The 24,876-nt window shown below is 39.9% G+C and overlaps 1 protein-coding gene across 9 annotated transcripts in view; it reads left to right on the forward strand.

Annotated features, from left to right (window-relative positions):
• Positions 1 to 1,643: 1,643 nt before the first annotated feature.
• The window catches only part of PUM2 (pumilio RNA binding family member 2), a 68,749-nt gene continuing 45,516 nt past the window's right edge, over positions 1,644 to 24,876 (forward strand). For 8 of the 9 annotated variants that reach the window (XM_054279257.1, XM_054279260.1, XM_054279264.1 and 5 more), the window contains exons 1-2: positions 1,644 to 1,699; positions 23,963 to 24,031. In XM_054279257.1, coding sequence (XP_054135232.1) covers positions 23,981 to 24,031 — 51 coding nt within the window. In that variant the 5' untranslated portion in view covers positions 1,644 to 1,699; positions 23,963 to 23,980. Of the gene's footprint in view, positions 1,700 to 2,498; positions 2,862 to 23,962; positions 24,032 to 24,876 lie in introns of those variants that run through there. The other variant, XM_054279258.1, reaches the window with a different exon arrangement.

Below are 24,876 nucleotides of genomic sequence, written 5' to 3' on the forward strand. Positions count from 1 at the left end.
GAGATCCCTCTAATTTCTAGGGGCTGCTGAATATGCAGAATTTATGCTCATCTTTATTGAGGTTATCGAGATGCAGCGCTGGCAATGCCTACCAGCACCAGAACTGTATTTACCAACAGCATCTCCCTGCTGTACCAGTGATGCCATCTTTAACTCTCTCATGAGAAGGGAATAATTGGCTCTTTGCCCAAAATCACCACACAACAACTATTAGCACAGCAGTTAATAAATTAGTAACTGCTGAGATGCATTTTTGTTTGGTGTAACACACACATGCAAACACACATCCCATGGGTGTTGTGGGGAGCTCAGGAGTCACCAGTGGCCACTGGGGACCCCTCAAACAGGGCTCACCTCCCCTTTGTCTCCCAGGCCCTCAGATGGGCACCACCTCCCACTGTCACACTTCCTGAAAGGCCTGAACTCACAGGATCACAGAACTGTTAGGGTTGTAAGGGACCTCTGGAGATCATCTAGTGCAGGCCCTGCCAAGGCAGGGTCACAGAATGTCTCCAGAGATTAAGATTTCATGGCCTCCCTGGGGAGCCTTTTCCAGTGCTCTGACACTCTCAATGTAAAGGTGAACTTCTCCATGTTGAGGTGAACTTCTTGTGTTTTAGTTCATTGCCACTGGTGCTGTCAGTGGGCACCCCTTAAAGTCTGGCACCAGCCAGGCACTTCAGGCTGGAGGAGACTGAGGGGAGACTTCATTTCAGTCTTCAACATCCTCATGAGGGGAAGTGGAGAGGCAAGCAGCAATGTCTCCTCTCTGGTGACCAGGGACAGGATCCAAGGGAGTGGCTTGAAGCTGAGTCAGGGGATGTTTAGGTTACATATCAGGAAAAGGTTTTTCATCCAGAGGTTGGCTGGACACTGAACAGGCTCCCCAGAACAGTGGTCACAGCACCAAGCCTAAGAGAGTTCAAGAAGCACTTGGACAACATTTTAAGGCACATGGTGTGACTCCTGGAATGTCATCCTATGCAGGGCCAGGAGTTGGACTTCTTGATCCTGATGGGTGCCTTCAAACTCAGCAAATTCTATGATTCTGATTCTGAGCACCTGCCTTTGACATATTTATATGCATTAATGAGATTCCCCTCTGTTTTTTCTTGACTGAACAGGCCCAGCTCCCACAGTGTCTTCTCATACGGGAGATGCTCCCGACCCCACATCATTTTGTGGCCTCCCCTGGACCCTCTCCATTAGTTCCTTGTCTTTCTTGCACTGAGGATCCCAGAGGTGGGCACAGTAAGTGAGAGTGAGCACAACCACACAGAGCCGGACACGAACGCTGTGTGCCGGCGGGAAGGGCAGGGACGGGGACATTCCCCTGCCGCGGTGCCCGCGCTGAGGGGCGGCGGGCGGCGCATGCGCGGCGGAAGGGGCCGGGGGCCGCCGCCTCCTCCCTCCGCCTCCCCGCGGGCCGGGCCGGGGCGCGCAGGCGCGGCGGGGCCGGGGCGGGCAGGGGCGGCGGGGCTGGGCGGCGGCGGCGGCCGGGGGGAGCGGCCGGGGAGGTTCAGCCGCGCTCTCGCTGTCCCTGTCCCTCCGCGCCATGTTGTTGTGAGCCCCGGGCGGGCGGGAGGGGAGGCAGGAAGGAGCGGCGCCCAGCGGGAGCGGCAGGAGGAGGAGGAAGGGGCCGGCGGGCGGGCAGGCGTGTCCCAGCGGCCGCTCCGGCTCCATCGCCGCCAGCCAGCCCGTGAGTACCCCGGGGGGCCGGCGCCGCGCTGGGAAGGCCGCAGGCGGGCGGAGCGGGCGGGCGGGCCCCCCTTCCTCCAGCCCCCTTTTGTCTGCGGGCTCGGCTGCGCGCCGAGGGAGGGGAGAGGGAGGGGGAGGAGGGGGAGGAGGAGGGAGGGGGCCATGTTGTGGCAGGTCACCGGGCGGCGCGGGGCCTGCGCGGCGGCCTCGCCGCCTTTGTGTCCGCCCGGGAGCGGCGCCGAGGTGGGGACAGCGAGCACCGTGAGGGGCGGTGGCGCCGGGGGAGCGGGCGAGGGAGGGGCGGCATTGTGCGCTCGGAGGGGCTCGGGGGCGGCCAACCCCGGCCCGACGGGGTGTGCGGGGCCGCGGTGGTGCCCGGGGGAGCCTCGGGGGCCCGGGGCAGACGGGGGCGGACGCAGCACCGGGGCTACAATGGGCTCCGGCTCGGGGGGTAGCGGAGACGGGGGCGGCGCTCGGACCCCACGGCCCATTGCGTGGCTGGGATCACACGGGCTTTGTTCGAACGTACGAAAAACTTGTGTTATTTTTTTAGTGCTCTTAAAGATAATAACCACTTCCTGAGAGTGCAGCGAGAAGGCCGAATGCCTTTGGTAGCTGGTGGCACACAATGAAGCGCTAGGGTTTGATTCTGCTTCAAACCTGCCCGTGCAGACCACAAAAACAAAAAGTTGAGGAAAATGCCTCCTGTCCTGAGTGGATCGTGCGTACAGCGAACAGTTTGGGGTTAATCTCCGTGGCAGTTATTGTGCAAAGATTTTTGATTTTTGGGTTTTGTTTTGGCATTGTTTTCTTTCTTGTATTTCCTAAGGTCAGATCCTTATTTCTTTGAGAGAAAATATTTTGGGGCGGTTTATATTCTTCTCGTTTACAGTTTGTAGCAAGATGGCTTAATACCAAAATGTGCAGCGTGTTTGAGATGTGATAAAGAGGTTCTTAGCACCTGATTTCGGGATGCTTTTTTCTGAGCAATTGGATGTGTATGAGCAATGTGAATCAGTAAAACTCTTAATTCGCCTAATGTTCCCTATATATGCTGCCTGTTAACAAAATACTTTGAGGTTTATTTTACTTTCTCTTTGTTGCATCTCCACCGAGAGATCAGGCCTTCATAGTTTCAGTGAGCTGGTGGTGTAGCTCTTCAGGTATGTGGGATATGAATGCATTTGAAATATAATAACTATGCCATGTTACCGTTTTTATACATAAAGCATAGTTTTGTGTTATATTTAGTGACGTCTAGATTTAGAACCAGATGTTAACAACAGTCGCAGTTTTGTTGAGAAGCTGAGGGAAACGTTGCCTGATTTGCTCAGCAACTCTGTGTCAACACGAGTATAAATATGCTAGGGAAGTGGGAGAAGGAAACTCACATTAAAAGGGAAATGCTAATTTAGTGGTGGTGTAGTTTGGGTTATATGGGTGGAAATGACACCAAATCACCTGACAGTTTTCTGAAGTGTTCAGAGTTGAAAATTTGGCCCAGCAGAATGGTTAGTAGGCAAATGCATGTGAGAAACTGCTTGATAATGCACATTCTGCTGTTTATTAGGTGGATGTTGAGCATAGGAAAAGTCCATGTTATTTGATTACTCTTTTTTTCTGCATTCATAACAATGGTTTGTTTTTATTTTTTTCCTGGAGTGTCACTCTGTAGTAAAAAATCTTCTGTGTTAGGGATGTTGGCACAGCGCTGAGGCAATTGTAATTGTATCTGCTATCGTGATTGAGCTAATAGTGCAAGCAGTTGGCTGAAAGAGCTGGGCTCGCCTCCCTTTTTTTGAGAAGATGCCTCTTGTTATGACAGTTGCTATTAAATCTCACAGTGGATTGTGGGGTACACTGAAGGCTTTATGTTGCTGTTTTCCTCGGGTGTTCCTCTGCAATGCTCTCGGTGGGCCAGATGTTGTGCATGTTTAGGGCAAGTGTGTTAACAGAACATCAGCTTGCTGAAGATGTGAACTAGATCTGATTTTTAAACAGCACTTTCGAGTTCTTGCACTTTTAGATATTGCCCCCTCTCCTTCATTTAGTGATATTTGAGTGTGCACTGAATAATCAACATGTAGAAGCATTCTCTTTGATAATTTCATCTTTTGCTTTGTACAGTGGTTTCCAAAATCTCCAAATTATTAGACCAAGTTTTTATACACAGAGGCAAGTAAGCCAGTAGAAGGTTTGAATTCCTGCTTGTATGTCTTCCTGCTTTTTTTTTTTGAATGTGGAATTATATGAAAATAAGCTGTCTATTGCACTAAGAAGAAACCTAAATTCTCTTAAATGTTAAATTATTTGTTGAGAATCTCCTGTAAGATGAGGGTTAATACATTGAATTTTCTTTTTACAAAGTTGGATAGAAACTCTACAGAGGAAACAATATAGGACAGTAGACATGATGTGTAAGTGCTTCTCATTGTGTGTGTCAAAAGTGTAGGCATGTAAGAGAGTTATCTGTATTCTTTCTCTTCGAGTAATTTGGGTGAAAATGTTTGCCTCATTGAATTGGGATTTCCCCACCCATAACATAACTGTTGTCTTGCTTATTGCACATAAGCCAGTGCCCAGACCTTTGTCTTGGCAATGAGGAAAGAAATCTTTCCTTTAAAAGCTCCTGTAACAAATAATACCAATTGTGTGATGTTGCTAATAATGAAGTTGGAGGCACTTTACAGTCATATAGTGGAAAAGCATTTTAAATTGCATCAAAACATGTAAAGAATTCAGTTCTAGCTGTTTCAGTGTCATTTCAAACAAGTTATATACAGCTTATACAATGGCTTGCATGCTGAAACTTTGCAGCAATCTCACTCAGAGTACCTGCTGGGGCTTTTAGAATAGTAGGCAAGAGCTGATATGTGAAATGTTTAGCTTACAAATAAAGACTACTTTTCTCCAAAGATTATATTTCATTATTGCTTAACAGATACTTTTTCTAAACATGGTTATTTAAGAGCAGTTGTAGGTATGTAGAAGAAATACATCTGAGGAGGTTATGACAACCATCTTAGGGGTTAAGAAGAAAATGCCTAACTCCACAGCAAAAGCATCTCAGTAATGAGCCACACTAGATTTTTTGCCAGTTCTCTGTATATGCATCTCTTTGCACTAAACTTGAGTGGTGATATGATCTGCTGTCCTCTGCAGGCTCTGCTAAAAACACATCTGCAGCCTTTCTAGGCAGGCTTATTTTTTGACACCAAATATTTGTGTACCTTGGACTAAATAGTCTGGTTTACATTTTGTAGTTGTGATTATTTTTAATTTAATTTTTCATACAACTCCAGGATAGATTGCCTCTTGCTTCACGGAGGTGTTGGCAAAAGTCTCAGTTACAGGTAATAGATCTGGTTGTCTGTCTTTCCATATAATGCTTTCAGTATGTAAATCCTGGTGGAAGTAAGTGGAGTCATGTCAGATGTATGTGTTCATAACTTTGCTCTTAGATTTCATCCATGTTTTTTTAGGAAGAATTTTGGGTGATGGATTGAACTAGTCATCTAGTCATTTTGCATGGCTGATAGGGAGTTTCATGTAGAATTAGATCATAAATCTCTTCAAAAAGGAAGTGAGTTTTTAAAAGCTGCATTAATTCTGTAACTCTTCACATGTGTGTATTGATTAAATACAAAGCTAGACTTGCTGGAAATGACTTTGTGTAGTTGATCTAAAAATAAGAAGTCTAGCTTGACTCCTATATTTCAAGTATCTTCTGCTTGTCTCCTCTATGATATATATTGCTTAAATTTTAGTTCTGGCATGGCACAATGATGAGTTAATCACATAGTCTGAAGAAATTGCAGAACTTCTGTTACTACGGTATTTTGACAATAAGCAAATAGCTACTGTAACAGTACTGATAACACAAAGTAGGTTTAGAGCTTGCATTACTCACAAAACCAAGATTGCTCAAGATTAAAAAAAATACTACCATATAACTGTCTATATATTATATTTTTCCTTAAATATGTGACATTTGGTAGTCTGTAAGATTCCATGAATAAGGTAGAACTGTGTAGAGGGATTAAAGGACTGGTTTATTTTGTCTATATTTGGGATCTAAGTGTTGTAGTCTGATTAAATATCTATCCACATATGTTAGATTTTAATTGGACTTGCCATTTTCCTCTAGCATGAAAATAAGACATTTCTAAGAGTTGAATTTTTTTCTCCCTTAAAAAGGTTGTGGGTGGTATTTTGTGCTTTATTTATGTCCATTCAGATACCAAGAGGCTGATAATACATCAGTTGTGGTAGATTAGGAATGTGGAGATCATTAAGTGTGGGTGTTCAGGCAGGGACAGGTGATTTTTCCTGACAAGATTTTGTCAATACCAGAGTGTTTTGCTGCCGTCATTTATAATTGTTTTAAGCCAAGTCTTAAATGTTTCACAAGTGAGCTGTTGAATCTAATTTTAATCTGAGTCTGAAATCTTTGTTTTGTGAAGACCCCCACATGTACTGTTGTGTGGGTTAGAGACCTTTAATGTCAATTACTATGTTAGAATGCTGTGTGGCTTAACACATTTGAAAGAACAATTGAGACTGTGGTGTAAGAGTGAGATGTAGTTCCCATAGAAAAGTTAGTTTTCTGTGCTACTTTGATACATAGTCTCCTAATTATAGAATCAGACATAGCAGTATAACAGAATTAGTGGTTTTACACATCATGAGTAATAATGTAAAAGAAACTGCTGCCTTTGTGATTGAAAATTGTATTTTGATTTTTTTAGCAAGGAAATACGTGGGCAAGCATTTATAATGTATGGAGCTGTACCATTTTAATGTACTATTTTGTAAAAACCTCTGTGGTGCTTTTTTTTTTCTTGTAGAGTCGTAGTTCGGCAGTGGCATTTAAGATTTAAAGTTTAAATCAGTAAACATATTTCCCAATAAGCATTGTTCTTGTATTGCTTGGACTTTTGGTTTTTTCCAGTCCTAATTTATTAGAGCTATATATTTAAAGATATGTAGGAGAGACTTTTTTGTTATTAAAAGTTTTTCTTTTTAGCTTCCTATGTGGAGTGAACATTTTTTGTGTCCTGCTAGGCATGGATTAAATGTCCTGGCTGGAGATGAGGGGAATGATGCATTGGTGTGGAAGCCAGTGAGGCTGGAGTAGGGGTTGCCCCACCTGAAGCAGCAGCTGCAGTAACAGCAGGGCCCAGTTCAGGTGGAAGCACTCCTCACACCGTCCCTCTAACTCAGGTGTCAGCTGCTTCCAGTGCCCAGGTACCCCTCAGTGAAGGTTCCCCATGCCACAGCTGGAATTTCTTCCAGCAGCAGGCTGGAGGGCAGCTGTGCCTGGCAAACCCTGCTGGCCCACAGGAGATGGGGTTCATACAAGTCATCCAGGAGGTCGTAGATTTGTTTTTCATTGAAACAGTTGCTGTGTTTTGTGTCAAATCCACATCTTTAAGAACAATATGTGTGAATTAAGGTGATTTTTCAATGCTGTAATAATACAAACTAAAACTTACCATTCATTTTGTTAAAGCAGTTATACATTTAACTGCATAAAATAATTTTGAAATATTCAGTTGGAACCATTTTTTAACTTGCATAAGCATATCATATTCCTCTGAGTGCCTTTTTTTTATCAGAACACGATAAAATAATTAGTTTTGAATTTATGCAAAGCAATTGGTTCAGTTTGAAAAGGCATTCTCTCCTGGTGGGCTTTATGAGAAGTAATATGCATTTAGTATTGAGTCTTAGTTGTTACACTTAGAGATAAGAATGTTTTATTCAGGTGAAGTAGAAATAAAATTAAGTGTAGTTTAAAAGGTAACTCTCCTTTTGCATATGGTTACCAAGAAGAAAAACAAAATCCAGTTTTAAGTCTTTTGCCCTCAGATGTTTGACACAGCTTCCCACGTTTCTTTTAAAAACTTTTGTTTGGATTTGAAGGTAGGAATTGCTTCCTCCCTCAGGATTCTGGTAGCGTGGCGCAGTTTAGGTCCACAAGGAACTTCTTGCACTTTCCCAAGTACGTAGGGACTGTACATAAAAAATGTATTACTGGAGCAAATGTAAATAAGCAAAATTTGCTGACCTCACAAGCAGGAATGCCTGTTGTGTCTTCATCTTCTTCACCTGTTCTTTCTCATTCTTTGATTTCTTTTGGCATTTTGTTTCTGGCTTTCCCTTTTACTACTTTCTTCCTCTTATATTGACCTACATAGCAAAATAGAAAACCTTTTACCTGATGTCCTGCTTCATGCTGTATCCCATTCTTTATTACTTGTGCAGAAGCTATAAAGCTGTTTTGTAAATCTAAAATTTGACAATATTTTATTTGTCCTTTTGGATACACTTCGTGAGAATGAAAAGGATGAGTCTTTCCTCACTAGTGGAAGTTGCACAAGTAATGGTTCTGATTTTCTCTAGCATTTCTCAAGGCTGATAGGTTGTGTAGGTAAAATTATTCCCAGGTAAGTAAGTGCTGAATAACAGTTGCGTCTCCCTTGTGCCATCTGCTTTCCATCCCTGGTGATAAGAGCCATGCCTTTATCAGAAGCTTTGTTTAGTTCAGTTAGTTCATCCAAATACTTCTGGATGCCTCTTGCAGGTTACTGCCGTGAACCTCATATGTGTTTTCTGGTAACTTGAGTGGGGGATGCAGAGGAGCTACTCTTAATTTTTGAAATGCTTCACTGGTTCTGTGTGTTATGAAGATTTGGTGAAGGGGAAGCTGCTCTTTGCTGTGCATTATCCATGTGGAAATAGTAGTTTTCACCTTACCGGCATCATCATCTTACTGTTGTGCTGTTTTTTGCCTCATTTGCTCTCCTTCTTCAGTAGCAATATAAACCAGCAGAAATCAAGGACAGATCAGGGGACTTCTCCATTTCAATTTTTTGAATTCTGTGTACCAGTGTTCTTTGGGATTTAGTTAAGATGAAGGTTACTGTTTTGTTTGAGGTGTTTCTGGTTTTTCTGTATTTGGGGTTTTTTTTGGGGGGGTGTTTGTTTGTTGTTTTTGTTGTTGTTTTGGGGGCTTTTGTTTTTGAAAACTATAGAGTTAGATGTACCAAAGAAATGGGTTTTCTAAAATCTGTATTTATGCAAACAGTGGAAGGAGTTTAGCTAGGATTGTGTTCTGTGTCTACTACACAGACTGTGTAGGTTAAAATACTAAAAATAGAAATTTTTGTGCATTCAAAGAAAAAATGAAAAGAAAACTAGTACAAGATAAATATCTTGTAATGTCTGATGTTCAAAGAATCACTGGGTTGTTTGGGTTGGAAGGGATGTTGAAGATCATCCAGTTCCAACCCCTCCACCCTGCCATGGGCAGGAACACATTCCCCCAGATCAGGTTGCTCAAAGGCCCATCCAGCCTGACCTTGAACACTTCCAAGGGTAGGGCATCCACAGCTTCCCTGGGCGCTGATGCCAGCAGTGCCTCACCATCCTCATAGTAAAAAATTCCTTCCAAATACCTGCTGTAAACCTGCCCTCTGCCAGTTTGAAGCCGTTTGCCCTTGCCCTATCCCTCCATGCCTTGGTCCAGCTTTCCTGTAACCCCTCTGGGTACTGGAAGGTGCACTAAGGTCTCCTCAGAGCCTTCTCTTCTCCAGGCTGACCAACCCCAGCTCTCCACCAAAATCCCCAGAACTTCTCCCCAGCATTGTGCTCCATGCAGTTTTTCAGGGATATGTTGCAGGGTGGTAGAAGTGCTGCAGCCTTCTTTGAAGTGTCTCCTTGAGAAGCTGCTCAGAGTAAGGCCGCAAGAGCAGCCATTTCAAGTCCTTGCACACACACAGGCCCCAGGTGGCTCAGCAGAGGGACAGGAAGGATCCTTGTGTGATGTACTCCAGCCAGGGTTTATTGCATCTGCAGCGCCAGAGGGAGCAGGGACAAAGACAGCAAGGTTAAGTGGGGGGGCACAGGGGCAGTGCAAAGGGCAGTGGCTTACAGGGGAAACTGGGCTGGCCACCAGGACTACCACAACCAGTGAGGAAACAGGGAAAAGAGAAACCAGTTTGGGGAAAGGACCTGGGATGGATCAGTGTTAAGCAGGAGTCCATGGGGGAGTCCTTTCTGTCTGCCCAGCTAGGAAAACTCTATGGTAAGTCTCTCCAAGGCAATGCTCTGGGGATTTCCCTGAGGGGGAAGGATTCAGAGAATTCCACAGGGGTAGTCTTCTGTCAAGTAAGTCCCATGAGCCTGAGGCCTTAATTGGGAATTTCAAGTTAATAGAGAATGTGGAAAAACCTTATATCCACTTTGATACTAGAAGATACCTGATACTTTCTGAGTGACACTGGGTGATACTTAGAAGTGAGTTGAAAGAGTTGTTATTGCAAGCAGTTAGACAAACAGGCCAACTTGGTTGGAATCACTAATGGATTGTGAAGAGTCTTCAAATTAGTTAAAATGCCAAAGAATCTCTGTAGGAAAATAGGAAGTTGATAAATATACTTCATTAACTGCAAGAAATGAATTCCTGGGAAGACTACTGAAACATTATGTTGGTCTTCTGAAAGCCATCTGAAATAACTTCAGAACTGAACATAAGGCAGACAGTGTCTTCAGTAAAGATAATTACTTGTCTACTAGGACATTTAATTTTTACTGTGGTTAAAGACTGAGGAGTTATTTGTCAGTGTCCCTGATAAGGAGTTATTGAGGGATGAACTGTGGGAATTATCACTGAAGTGTCATTAGTTGGAAGGCAGTTCATGCCATTAATAAGATGCTTTAACTTTTGGTCAGCTCTGAAGCGATCAAGTAGTTGGATCAGATATTCCTTCCAGCTGAAATATTCTAAGTTAATTCACAGTAGTATTGTAGGCCTTTGATTGCTCAGAGAAAGATCAAATGGGCTATCCTGGAGATCCATGGTGGTATTGAGGCTTAGTGTACCTGAATTTGGAAATTACTAAGACTAATGAAAGAACTCTAGGTGGCACAAACATTTAAAAGAAGAGGAGGAAACTCAAACACACCACAAGTGGATTCAACACTTGGTTGAAATGGAAAATTCTTTTGCAGAGTGTCCACTTGACACATTGGTGTCCAAATTAACCAACCACCGGCTCAGAACTAACATCATTGTCTTACAGAACATTTCAGCATAAGAGGCACAGAGACATGCCAGTTGTTATTATTCCCAGTCTGATGTGTTCATCTATATCTGCTTCAGCTGCACAATAAAAATTGAAGTGGTAGACAACAGTTACTGATGGCCAGCACTTCAGAGACTTGCACTATTTTGCAGGCAGAGGGGAAGTCTCTAAACAATAATTTGCCGCATAGAAGAGAGCAGAGGCTGGAGGAGCATGCTTTGCATGAGAGGTAATAGCCAAAAACCTTTGGACACTCAGTTGAGTAGTTGTGCATGCAGAACTCCTCAGTACAAGATGTCAAAGCCAGCACTGTTAATTTGAGTTGGGACACCACCATTGGCATCTTCCATGTTAAAACAGTAGTGACCATGCAGTCACTGACAAGGTTAAGGATAAACTCCTTAACCTAGAGATAATCATCCCTGACTGTCATTAATCTTTCTTTAAAATATTGAATAGTGAAAAGAGTTATAAAGGATAACAATCTAAGTATGAAAGCTATTTCACTTGAGGCTTTGACATTTTTTTCTTTCCCTCAACATCAAAAAAGCATTTCAGTCTCTGGTAGCAGAGCATTTGAGGAAGACTGCTGTGTGCTGTGGCATCATCCTTTTGTTCACATCCCCATGGGGCTGCAAATAGGTTAGTGATCTGTTTGTCATAAATTCACATCATTTCAGGAATGAAGAGTTGTCTAGGATAGAAAGGTTTAGTGATCATCAATCAGTATGTAATATTTGGATTTACAGAGAAGAAGTTTTTTGTAAAGTCAGGATATATTTTCTAGGATATCAGACTACTTGCAGATGCTCTTCCACATGCTGAAGCAAGCAGCTACAGCAGTGTGATACTGCCCAGGCTACTTGTCCTATCTTTTCCTATTCAGCTCCATCTACTTCCCTCCCTCATGGCAAAGGTAGTTAAACACTTCATTAGTTTAATCTGAATACTTTAGGTTGTGAATTTTAACTTAACCTGGGTGTTTTTGTATCTTGCTTTTGAAGAAGCAAGAGATCATAGGCAAGACTGACAGAGAAAAGCTTTGGCTGTTGCAGCCTTTTCCAAAAGTCCAAAGGGTAGTGGTGCTATAAACAAAAGAACATAAATTGTGTCTTTGCCCAAAGTTTCAGTTGAGCTGCAGTTGCTGCAACTCATTTGTGTTAGAATTGACAAACATCTCAAAGTTTTGTGAGTGGCTGCGGTAACAAAGAAAAACTCTTCCTTGGAGGGGAAGAGGAGAGAACAAAGGAAAGAGTCTTACTGAGTTCAAGAGCTTTTTGGTAATTCTGTGGTCTGGAGGAGAAGCTGTATGTTTCAGTATTTGTAAGTATCCATCCTGACTTCTGTGGGAGTCTATTAGAACTAATACAGCCATGAGAAAATGTGTAGATGCTGTTAAACCAGCAAAATGTGCAGATACTTAACAGGATGAAACGGACAATTCCTACCAAAAATTCTGCCTTGGTTTTTTAATAAGATTATTTTGTTTGTTGTTCAAATAAGGTAGACTAATATGTTTGTGCAATAGAAATTGGGAAAGCATTTTCCCATATGAGACCTCACAGTCATGTAGCCATTCCTTGAAACAATGAACATAATCTCTTCATTCAAATTGAAAACAACATAATCTGTTTCCTGACCTTACAGTGGGAATTGCATTTCCTCAATCATTAGTTCTTCCTTTTATAACTTTTACTTTAAACTGTCCCTAGAAATCTAAATATTCTTGCAGTCCATTTTTTTTTTATTTCCAGTCTTTTTTTGCAACTTTTACTTCAGCTTAAAAGTGAAGTATAGTTGTGAAATATAATAGTTTTAAAGTGATTTCAAACAAATTTTCATCAACAGATTTTTAAGACTTTTTCAAGTGTTAATCACCTATACAACACACAAATACTTTGTTAGTTTTTCATTGCAATAGCTCAAGTTTAATCTTAGCTGATTAATGGGGTGGTTCTCCCTGTAAACATAACATCCCTCTGAAGCTGTTTGGAAGATCATTTATTTCTGTTTCTGCAAGCAACAAGTTCTCTAACAACTTTTTTTAAGTATTATCTTTGCGTGCTTGGGTTTGCTCTGGTTTAATTTTGATTTTGCCATTGTCATCAATTAGTTCCAGTAGCATTTAGCTGCACCAAACTAGAAACTCAGATTATGCTTGTTGAATGTATGATTTAAGCAGCTTCTCAAACTTGCAAATAACTAAAACTTTCCAAGCCTCACAAACTAGGAGAAGAAATCTTAGACTGGCAGGATTTTCCATTGTGCCTAGAGGAGAGCTGAGGGGGAAGGAATTTGATTCCTGTTTTGGAAAATCTGTTCCCTGTTAAAAAAACCTTATTCAATAAATTCTTGGAGAGATTTTTCTGTCATAGTAGTGTTGTATGAGATGGGGCAAATACTGTGAGGTTTTTGAGTGAATTGTAAGGTTGGAGGGTTTTTTCTGTTAAAATATTAAATGTCTTGCAACTTGATTAGTGAGCTATCACCTTATTGCCTGCCTGCTTGTGACTGTCAGTTTGGATAGCAGACGTGGCTGGAAAGAGGAAATATGTCTGTCTTTCCCCTCTCTTTGATTTGAAGTAGCTGAAAAAGGAGTGTTTTGTGATGTATTGCACGTGGTTTCATGTACTTGGACTGAAAGAAAAGCACTGAGAAATTTTTGGTGATATGCTTTAAAGCACTTCCCTAGATAGAGAGAGGAAAATTACAGTGCTGAATTTTGCAGATACTTGGGTTGTATTTTTAGTATTTTCCAGCATGTAGTGCATGGAATAGGCAGCTTAATGTGAACTGTCATCAGGGCAAGGAAAAGGAGAGTTATTGCAGTCACCTGACTGTGCAAGCACGTTTGTTCTGTGTGACTTCTGTTCTTTAGAGACTTTTTCTTAATCACTCCTTCCAGTCACATTTGCTGTTTTTGTGTGTCTGCACAGTTTTTGACCTTTTCAGCAGCATTTCAAACTGCAGGTGATGGTTTCAGCCAGTGAGTAACTTGACCAGTTTCCCCCCACTGCAGATTGTCTCATGTGGTGTCAGGTGGTGAGCTGCTACTTCCTGCACGTGGACTTTGTGTTAGTTGTGTCTTTATTAAATGTCTTCACCAGTGTCCTTGTGCTGTCCAGCATACTCCTTTATAGTTCCACCTGCCTTGATGTCTCCAAATAGCTGGCAAGCATTGTAGAATGTCTTCATGTGAATGACTGCTTTATCTCACTTCACCAATTTGGTTTCTTGTTGTATCAGTCTTTGTAATGTGTCTTACACTTACAAGTTCTTTGAAGCAGAGTCCTTCATACTTTAGTGCTTATTCAGTAATTAGTGGAGGGAGAGCCTGGTTTGATATTACAGCAAACAAATGGCATGTGGTCAACTGTGCATTATCTTATTTACATATAGATAAACTTTGGTGTGGGTTGTGCAGCAGTGGCTCTGCACAGAGTCCATTCAGGTCTGTGAGGAGTTACTGGCAGCAGCATAAACCTGAACTGTAGCGCTGCTTCCAGAGGGGTGTGGGCTGGGACTGGCCTTGGAGCACTGCAGGGGAACCAGAGACCTGAGCTGGTGGTGTGTGGAGCCAGCTGGAGTTCTTTGGCATTCATTCCCATGTGCTCCAGGTTCTAGGTGAGATTGTGAGTGAGGCCTTGTTCTAAAAATTGTTATTTGTAGTTGTGAAATTTTGTCCTAAAGTTAAAACTTGTTTTAGGCATTCTAGGAGAGTTTTGCATGACATCCAGTTGGTGGGAGCCAGAAAACCTGGCTACAAAAGGCTGCATATGGGCTTTTAAGCCTTTTGCATTTGCAGCAAATTTCTTGATCAGTTCTTATTCATTTCCTTACATTATTCATGGTGTCAAGAAAATAGAAATGTAGGTTAGTGTTAGTTCTTTTGCTTAATCTGAGTTCTTATCTGTGGGTTTAGAATGCTGTTTGCCTTTTTTAAAATGTGATTTAAAATTGGTGGTTTTGAAAATATGACACTGCTGTTTCGCACAGAGGAGCTGCATTTAGCTTTCTGAACTACCTTGACTTGGTACCATGACATTAAAGTCAGGGTGAAGAAGGCCCTTGTGTGTCTTTGTGAAGAGTTATGTGAAAGCTTTTTTCTCTTCAGTGCAAAGATGAAGAGAAAAGCAAAGTGGATAAATAGTGAAGGGAAGCCTGTAGTTGGGTAGATGATTTCAGGGAATGCTTTATTTTGTGTGAAGATGAATAATCTGGAATTTAGACATCTAATCAGAGATTTTGCTCATAAAATCAGCGTCTGAGTTTTTTTAGATGATAATTCAAATGTGGGTTGTTTCTATTCACAATTTCTGCTTTTGCCTGCCCTACATATTGTGTCTGTTCATGTACCGATAACGGCATTTACATGTAACTGCTCTTAAATTTTTGGCTTGTTAAATGAAAAAGTTGAAGTATTTGGATTTAAATCCATTGAAGCACAGATGTATCAATAGCAGTCTTTGAAGCCTGATTAATTTTTTTACTTTTGTTTACTGTCATTAAAGGTATAAAGTCTTTGATGTTACTTTAGACTTTTACTTTCTTTGGAGGACTATGCTAGCCAGCACTTAATGAGATATTAATGTCCAAAGCTAGGCTGCAACTCTTAGTGAATTAGAAGTGATGCTTACTGAGGTTAAAGTAGTCTCTAGTTGTGGGTTTTTAGAGTTGGCTGGGTTTTCCAGCTTTTAGGCAATTGTAGAAATCTGCGGGTAGTTTAAATGCATGTTGTCCAAAGAGAACATCCTTAGAAAACAGCTGAAATCATTGATAACAGCAATTTCTTTAAATGTCCGTTCACCTGCTGTGGACAGATAAGTAGAAGACACATCTACTTCCCTGTAGCAAGGGAGGAACTAAAAAAATACACTAGAAGAGGTTAGTTTTACTATTCCCTGACTCTCCTTGAAGTTATGCAGACTTTAAAAGCACAAAAAAGTTCAAGGTGGATTTTGAAGCAGACCAACACACACTTGAAACCTTGGAGTTTTTCACTGTTGTTTTGTGCTGGGGATACAGAGAAGTTGTGTGTCATGTCAGCACCTTTCTTTGCAAAAGCTAGTTATTTGTAGTGGAATGAGTAGTCTGAAAATTCCAGGCTTTTTGTTCGTTTGGGGTTTTTTTTGTACTATCAGCTGTTCAATTAATTGCATAAGAACTAAGTAGTTTCATCTCTGGTTGTAGCACCCACTTTGAGAAGATCAGACTGTGTTGGTGTCACCTAGTTTCTTCTTGCCTGCTCAGGAGGGGAAAAAAGAAAGCAAAACTGAAAGGCCAGCATTTAGTTCAAATGGTACTGGATCGTGAGGGAGCAGAATTCATAATGCTGGAAACTTCTGAGCAGAATTACTGGGAGAATTTCAGTTTTTCTATGTAGTGTTACTGAGAACTAAATCCTTGAGAAATTAATATTCTGTGTGGCAAATGAGTTTTCCATATTCTGGAGGAAACAAAATGAAAGTAAATGCTCTGAAGAAGAGGATTGTTACTTGGCAGTTGTTGGAGGTGGGAGGAATGTTTGTGATACCAGCTCTACAATAACACAAAATAAAACTGTTTCCTGCAAATTCTATTAGAGTCACTTCTGGGATTTCCTCAGCCCCACTTTTAATAGGTGTGGTGTCCATGTGTATGTACATACAAATGAAATAATTTTCTTCATATAAATGATACTATGTATAAATGAGTTATATTCCATGGGATTCCTTAGGATCACATTAAGATAATGTTAAAACCCCATAATTTGTCAAACAGAAATTTGAAGTCTGGGGGTTTTTTTAAACTTTTCAGACATTTGTGTACGGGAGATGTTCTGTTTCAGATTCTTTGGTAATAAACAGAAAAGTGAAGATAGTTGAGATTTCTAAAGAAAACACATCAGCAAAAAGAATATTGATTAAAATGTAGAAAATGAATTTATGGAAATTTTACTTGATTCGAGGCCTGTGGATTCCAGAGTTCCAGTTCTTGTTAACACATTTAAGACAAGCTTGTTGACTCTATCAGAATGAAAGCTATGTTTCATTAATCATTACAAAATATAGCAAGATAAATTGTCCCTAGTTCCTGCTTGTGTGTAGATATCTTTTAGAGTTTATACAGAGTTTTCATCTTCATCAAAGTTTTAAGCCTTTTTTAAATAGTATATTGCCTAGAAAGCATTCAAGGGTTTTTTTAAAGTTTTTTAATTTACTAAATAAAGTTTTTGAATGAGAGCAAATGATGAAGTAATGAAAGCTGATGTCTCAGAACAGCAGCACATCAAATTAATGTCACCCTTCTGTATAGAAGTAGCTGGATTGTTATTACTCCCTGACAGAGCCTTTCTGTGTAGAACAGGATAATAATGGTTAGAAATGTGGCTCCTAAATTCCTCTAAACTTCTGTTGCACCACTTGTAGCTCTTGCTACTGCTACCAGAAAGGGGATGCTGACTAACCAGCTTAACAAGAAGTGTAGATATTTAAAATTAGGAAAAAAAGAGTTTAGTCATATGCATATAAGTAATCAGCACCAATTAAATTAAGCATGTTTAGACAGAAACTGCAACTCATATTTCATTTCACAGCTTTGTTTTCAAATTTCTGAATATATTTAGTGTCTTCCTTTTTTGTTTCTGGTATACTCATGAAGGATCATTGGAGTGAGAGTTGCAGAATTTTGTGTGCATCAAAGGAGGGTGAAGAGTCTCACCAAACTACATGGAATTTGTACCTAAACTATTTCATATTGCTAATTAAACCTGTATGAAAAAAATTTCTTGTATGAAAAATAGTTCTTCAGTTTGACTTCTGAGCAGTAAGGGACCAGTCAGCCATTTTTAAAGAATTACTTTTTCTTGTAGCTCTTTTAAATAATCTAAAAGGTGTATGGGAAATATTAATTTAATCACTTGTTCTAATTAATTTTTTTAAAATAATTTCCTGTTTACAGAAGCTGTCACTGGACAAGTTTTTATGGGCTTTTTCTTCCATTTTGTAAATTTATGTTACATTTTATCACATTTCTGGATTTTTATTTTGCAAACTTCCATTATTCTCCCTAGAAACTCTTTTGAATGGATAACTAAGTACACAATTAAAAAACTGAGAAACCTGCTAAGGTTATTTAGTCTAAACTATATGCCCTGTTTACGTAGGAATATATCACTTCAGCTTTTCAAATGGTGCAAACAGTGTAACTTACCAATGGTTATGAAATCTGGTTTCAGTACAAACACATTAATTTTTGTGAGCCTGGTAGCTCTGCCAGTATTTGGCTGTACAGATTAAAATCCTGAGCTTGAGGACATTTGACAGTAGTTTAGAAAAACTTGTACAAACAGTTCTGCCAGTCTTAGGGCAGAGCTTGAACTGATAGGGTGGGAAAGAGAATCATGAAAGCCTGTGCAAAGAAGAGGCAAATTTCTTATGTGATGGAAGAGTTCATTTTTAGAGGGAGCAAGTGCAATTTCTTAGAATCTTTAGCTGGCTTTGAATGAACCATTGTGTAGTTCTGAAACAGGGGGCAAGATGTCCATAATTTTCCTCTGCTTTTCTTTGTGGATAATGATGACATAATAATAATTTCTCGGTATCATCTGTTGGCAGAAGACTGCTAAGTGAAGACTATTTACTAAATAAATCAGTATTTTCCAAACTTGATGGTGACTTGTGAGATACTATCCAGCATACTTTGATATATGTAACACATATATGCATTTTATACATGCTGTTGATAAAAACCTACAGAATTCATTTCTCCTCTGTGCAGGCTTTGAGGTTATTGATATTCCTGTTGGAAACAAACAGACAAAGAATGTGAGTTGGCTTTTTCAGCAGGCTGGACTCTGCTTTGGCTGAGGGTATTCCCCTGCCCCTTTAATGTGCTGCAGAAACTCCACCTCAAGATCTGCTCTTTTCTGTCATTGACAGAGTTCTCAGTGCTGCTAGGATTGCTTCTCAAACTACAATACAAAGCTCACAAGGAAAAAGCACAAGAGCCTTAAGATCCAGAGTGATTGCTGAGCCAAGCCCACTAAACTGAGAAGTTTGATCTTGTTAGAATATTTGGATGTACTAGGAGTCATAGAGTGCAGAAGTGTAGTACTGCTCAGTCTGAGAATGACTTAAGAAGCCAAAAATACTGCAGTTGAAGAATTATTCACTTCCTTGCAGAAGTTTTGGTTGGTTTTAGAGCACTCTATTTTAACACAGTGAAAATGGTTAAGTGCTCACTGGAGGAAGATGCACTGTTGAGATTGTAGCCATATAAATATATGTTAGAACTTAAAATTGGTTGCCTAAGTGCCTTATACCTTCTTTGTTTGGACTGCTCAAGGAGCCTGGACATTTTGTAGTATTTTGTGAAATTTTCAGTTGTGTTACTCTTCCATGTGGCCCTCAGAAAACCTTGCCTCTTATCAAAACACAGCACCTGTTGACTTTAAATTACTTGGGAGCAGCAGCTTTCATTAACCAGTTTGGTAGTAAGTGAACCTCTGTTTCTCTGATGCTTCCAAGAGTTATGAGAAGATGCATCTACTCAAAAGCAGCTTTAATCAAACAAATATCTTGTTTTCTTTTAATGTTACAGAAAATTGTTGGTGCTTAGGGGACAGAACAGTTCACTTGTGCTTCTCGTAGTTTCCTGTTCAGCTACTCAACAGCTTTTGTTGTCTGGGTGCACTGTGGGTTGGCCTCTTAATCAAAGTAAGGATGTTTTATGTCATTTTGGCAAAAACATTATAGAGTAGAAATCTCATAACAGGTTTAACGATGTGCAGTTTAGGCTGCTGGTATAGTTATTCTTTCTTGTCCTTTGTTATGAATCTGTTCTAGATTTCTGTCTCATATTTGTATCAAAAATACTATTTTTATTTCATAATTTCAAGTTGGCCACCTATCTAAAAGGTTATTGTTGAGCTGTCTTTTTGGGAACTTTTTAAATGTCACGTGTCTGACTTGGCTTTACAATACAGTGTTCAGCTTCATGGAGGATTGGCAGAATTGCTATGTATTGGGTATTCAGAGTAGTTTAAGTTGATCATAATGTTAAGTCTCTGCCATAAGCATATATATTGCATAAGATAAATGCTACAGAAGAACCACCCCTGTAGAAAGCTGCTGGAAAGGTATTTTGCATTGAAGACATTCAGTAAAACTAAGAAAAAAGCAGAAGCATTTGCAGTGTAAACAGCTTCCCTTTCTTTCCAGTCCCAGTGCTTTAATACCAAGTGTTCTGTGTTGAATTTCTGGCCTAGGATGCAACTTCAGCTGCAAAATATTTCTTCTTTGTCACAGTGGTAAGGGTATTCACCTGAGAGGGGAAGGATGACATTTGGCATTTCTTAATGCAGAAAAAGTGAGTTTCCTACTTTCTGGTCATCTGGTTTAACCACTTTTGATCTATAAAATAAAGTCATATTTTTCTCTTTGATACTGTATTTTTTGTTACTATTTTCCACAGGCTTTTTTTCAAAGAAGGGGCTGTTCTTTGCTTTTGCAAGAAAATGGTTACAAGCTTATTTCTGGCAAGATTCAGGGTTGTTTGAGAGAGTAGCTGTCCCAAGATCTGGATGCCTGGATTTCAGAAATGGACATTACTGTAAGCAGTGTTTCTTGTGGTAGTCCTAGATGATTTCCTGTCAAGAGTCTGCGTCCTTAACTCTGCCCAGAGTTATGGAGGGCAGAGTTTCACGTTTCTGGTTGAGTTACCATGTGGGCAGCACTGAGCGGATGCTCCTGTCCCACCTCACTCCACATCAGCTTCTCCTTGTTGCTCTTGTCAAATCTAGTGTCCTCTTCCCTGTGGTGTTTTAGTTTAGTGGTCACTTCTCTGGGTGATCTCGTGAAATTCTCATGCATGGAAAAGGAGTGAAAAAACCTTCTGAATCAGTTACCTCAATGGTTACCAAGTTCATTTAGGGAAAGTGCTAAAAACTCTTGGGTGAAGGGTGGCAGGACTGTCCTCTACAGGGTCTCAACAGAGTAAAGGAACGGGTTTTGTGTCGGCCTCTAGATTTATGAAAAAGTATTTAAATTTCAAGGAGAGAGAGGAAGTGTAAACTTTAGAAGGAAAGAGTCTACTAAGACATAATTTTGTTTTCAAACAGAAATTTTGTGTTAAAATCTCATTGCTAATGCTGCAATGAGAAATGGACTGAAATGTGCTGGTATGTTGTATCTAGAGCCTGTAGAAGAAGATGAGAATTTTCTGTTGGTGTGTTAAGGGGGAAGAAATCATGAATGCTTATGCCATTCTACCTACTTACCAGCAGTATGTGAGGAACTCTTTTACCTAAAGACAGCTCAGTGTGTAATATCTGTTTGTGCGTAATTTGGGGCCCTGTGGAATGATCTGCTGTGTTCTGGAAGTTTGATGCCATTGTCCAACCCTCTGCCATGGGCAGGGACACCTTCTGTTAGACCAGGTTGCTGAGATCCCTGTCCAGCCTGGCCTTGAGCAGTTGCAGGGATGAGGCATTGATGTAATCAAACAGAACCAGAAAAAAACCTTGTAAATGTTGAGCAGTATGTTCCACAGGCCTCTTTTGGACTTATGAATTATTCTGTATAACAGGGTATGAATAAAAATAGAAAAAGGGGGTGGGGTAATGTTGTGAATTTGTGTTTTAAAAAGTATTAAAATGTTTATTTCTGGAACCTATGAGTTAAGTTAATGTTGGTATTGAGTTAGAGAAGATAAAACTCCTTGGTAATACAGGTAATCCCAACCGAAGTTCCTCTTTTGGGGAAAGGACATATCTTATTTGTATATGTATATCTATTTTATACATAGGAGATCCAGCTGGGTGGCATTCTGGATGTTTTCTTCTGCTGCTGTAAGGATAGGGCTGGGTTAGTGTTGAAGAAAGGCATGGAGATACTGGTGCTGCCTGTGCTTTCTCCAGTTTGTAAACGATCTGTGAAACAGAAATTTGTGATATGGGGCAGGATCTTGTGGGCTGTTGTTTCTGGTGGAAAAAAGGACTGGTTTTTTTTCTTGCTGCTGGTTAGCAATAGATAACGCTAACTTAAATTTTAATTTTTTAAGAAGGAGGCCGGTGAGCAAAATTAATGCTCATTGTGCTAAAATGTATTTAGTTTCATAAAACTTCAGTTTCTTATAATGGTCTTGGGACAGCTTAGAGGAAAAAAGGAGCTAGCTGTGCTCTTACCCCGATTCTCGGATTGCCTTTTCTCAGAGACGGGGAAGGAGGGGTGGTCATGGTTTTGGACTTCACTGAATTGGGAAAAATAAGCATTTCTTATTAGGTCTTGTAACACCAGAAAAACACAAACAAATAAAACCACCACCACTGAAAGTTAAAACCAACAAAAAAACTTAAATAACAAACCCCAAACAATCCACCCAAAAAACACTACAACCAAAAAAATTATGCCTCTTTCAAGCTTGGTTGTTACCTAACAGTGATTTGGGTAGTGTTTATGGTAAATATAATTTGGGGAGCTTTACCTGCATATTTGTTTAGAGATCATTAGATCAAAACTACATATTGAGACAGAAGTACCTAAATTAATATTGGTTTGTAATTGAAACTGAAGTGCATGACCTCAACACGAAAAGTGGCCTAGCTAGGTAAGATAATCAGCTCTCTCAGCAATCTAGAAGAAGTTATGTTTTCAGAAACTGTAATATTCAAATTCAGAGGTCTTCAAGGTTTGATTTTCTGATTTTTTTTGAAGTAATTGCTCTTGTACTGCTATATTTTCTGTGTGCATGCACAAATATTTGATTATCCCTTGGAGCTAATAAAAGTTTGCATAAAATATGAATCTGTTTTTTAAAACACTAATTTGAAGAAAAATTTTAGGTTTTTAAAGGCTATGTTAAAATCTGCTTTCAGTTTTTAAAAAACTAAAATCAACCTAATTGTCAGCATTACTGGAATAAAGCCATGTGCTGATGTGCCTACCCCATAATTCAGTCTGAAACTAAATTTGCTTTTCAGTATCTGGATGAAATTGTTGGAAAGTGATTTCAGACTCCATCTTAACTAAGATATTGTTCTTCTTGAGGGAATCTTTGAGCTATGAAATTTCTTTGTTAAAAGCAGAGAGACAGTCTCAGAAGTTAATGGCTTAGAATGATTGAGGCAATAACAATAGTTTGGGAGTAAATTTTTGAGAATGGAGTATCTGTTGGCCACTTTTCCAAGCCTAAGAATGAGTTGTTTGTGCCAGAATGTTGAAGGCACCAGATTGTTTCTTTGCCTAGTATTTGAGCATCTATTGAAAAGTGTTAGTTATGTGTTATCAGCTGTGTGGAATAACATCAGTTTGGTTTATTGCTGGTGTAAACAGATGGATTTACTGGTGAAAGTAACTCCTCAAGAGAGTGGTGTAGGGAGGGAAATTCATTTTACTTTGAACTTGAATGACTTTGCCTGCTGGATGTCACTACTGGGGGAGAAGAGAAGGGAAAGAAAGAACTCTAAATTTCCTTATTTTATTTGTTTTTCTAAACTTAACTTATCCTGGCTTTGAAAATTCCTTATGGAAACCATTTTCTCAGAAAAGAATGAGCCCAGTGCATTGTGTCTGTGCCATGGAAAAAGGAGGTGGTTTGTTGCAGCAGCAACTCTTACTTTTGTAAAAATCCTCTTATATTTACAACAATTAAAAAAAAAACCAAACACCAACCTGTGGAGAAGGAAGAATGTGATTTCCTGGAAGAAAACATGAGGAATTGTGATAATGCACTCGGTTACTAGATTTTAAAAGTGACACATTGCTAGTAGGTTTTGTGACCTGCCTTGAGCTTTTCTTTGTTTGCTGTCAGGTGTACTCAGTAACAGTGTGCAACAGTTCCTCTCCTTTCTAAAGGATTTTATATGGCCAAATCTTTAATTTCATCTCTTTCTTTCATATTCATTGCAAAGGTGCTATTGGCTACCATTCCTGTAGTGAGCAGTATCTGTGCAGATATGTGGAGATTAAATTGTTTAAGTTTCTTGGAATTTCGTGCATGTTATTATATTAGCAGGGTACATTAAATTGGTCACTAACTGTATCTGGTAATGAAATCCAGACTTATGTAGAGACTGAATGGGGAATCACATTTTTTGTGTGCTTTCAATATGCAGAAATCTTCAGGAATACTGAAAACTCTTAACTTTTGTAAAGATATTTGACTAATGGATTTTTCTTTTGGTTTTTCCTCTGCAGGTTCGATCTGTGGATGAGATGAATCATGAGTTTCAAGCTCTTGCCCTAGAATCTCGGGGAATGGGAGAGGTAATTACTGAGGGCTGAAAATCCAGTTGGTGGTTTGGAATTGCTGGTACAGTTTATGAAGTTTAAATAATACAACATGAAGCAAAGACCTTGTCTTAAGAACAAGTTAATTGTTTCTGTCTTAGGTGAAGGGAAACTAATTACATTAAAAGAATGTTGGGATTGTTATTGACTGGTTCTGCTGTTCTATGTCATTCTTCTTAGATGAGTGATAGTTCTAGGGAACTGAAAGGGTTAGTTTTTGTAAGAGTGTACAATTCTATGAAAGGAGGCATGTTTTCAGTCTCACTGTATCTAAGCTAGTGGAACTTGCTACTCCTGAGAAGCCAGGGAAACTGGGATTTGGAAAAAAGATTTGGCTCCAGAAAAATGAACTGGCATACCCAGCAGAAATGTGTGGTAATTTACTGTTTTTTCACTGGTAATTACTCCTTAAAAGATTTTAACTAGGCTGAAGAGTGCTGTTATGTAATTTAGCTGGAGGGAAGAAGGAATATTTCTTTTGACTGATTTGATTTGTTTGGGTTTTTTTAAGTCAATGTACTTTAAGGTTGGGGGAAGGAATTTAAGAACATGCAGGATGACTTTGCTCCTTCAAAAGCAGTTCCCTGAACTGTTTAGAAGGTAATTGACAAGTATTAGAATTATTTGCCTAGTAAAGAACCTAGGAAAGAAATTCATGTTGAACTAAGATTTCTAATGTGGATCCTTTAGTCTTGCTGGGTATTTACCTAATTCAATTGATGATTGAACCAGTGACAATATTGCATCCTAACTTTCTTAAAATGATGGTAGGAGTCTTTATGGAAGCCATAACTACTGATGAAAAATAAATGCTGTGCTCT

The sequence above is a fragment of the Melozone crissalis genome, unplaced genomic scaffold (assembly GCF_028551555.1).
Source record: "Melozone crissalis strain CALT ecotype California unplaced genomic scaffold, PUWL_Pcris_2 ptg000027l_1, whole genome shotgun sequence".
Classification (NCBI taxonomy): domain Eukaryota; kingdom Metazoa; phylum Chordata; class Aves; order Passeriformes; family Passerellidae; genus Melozone; species Melozone crissalis.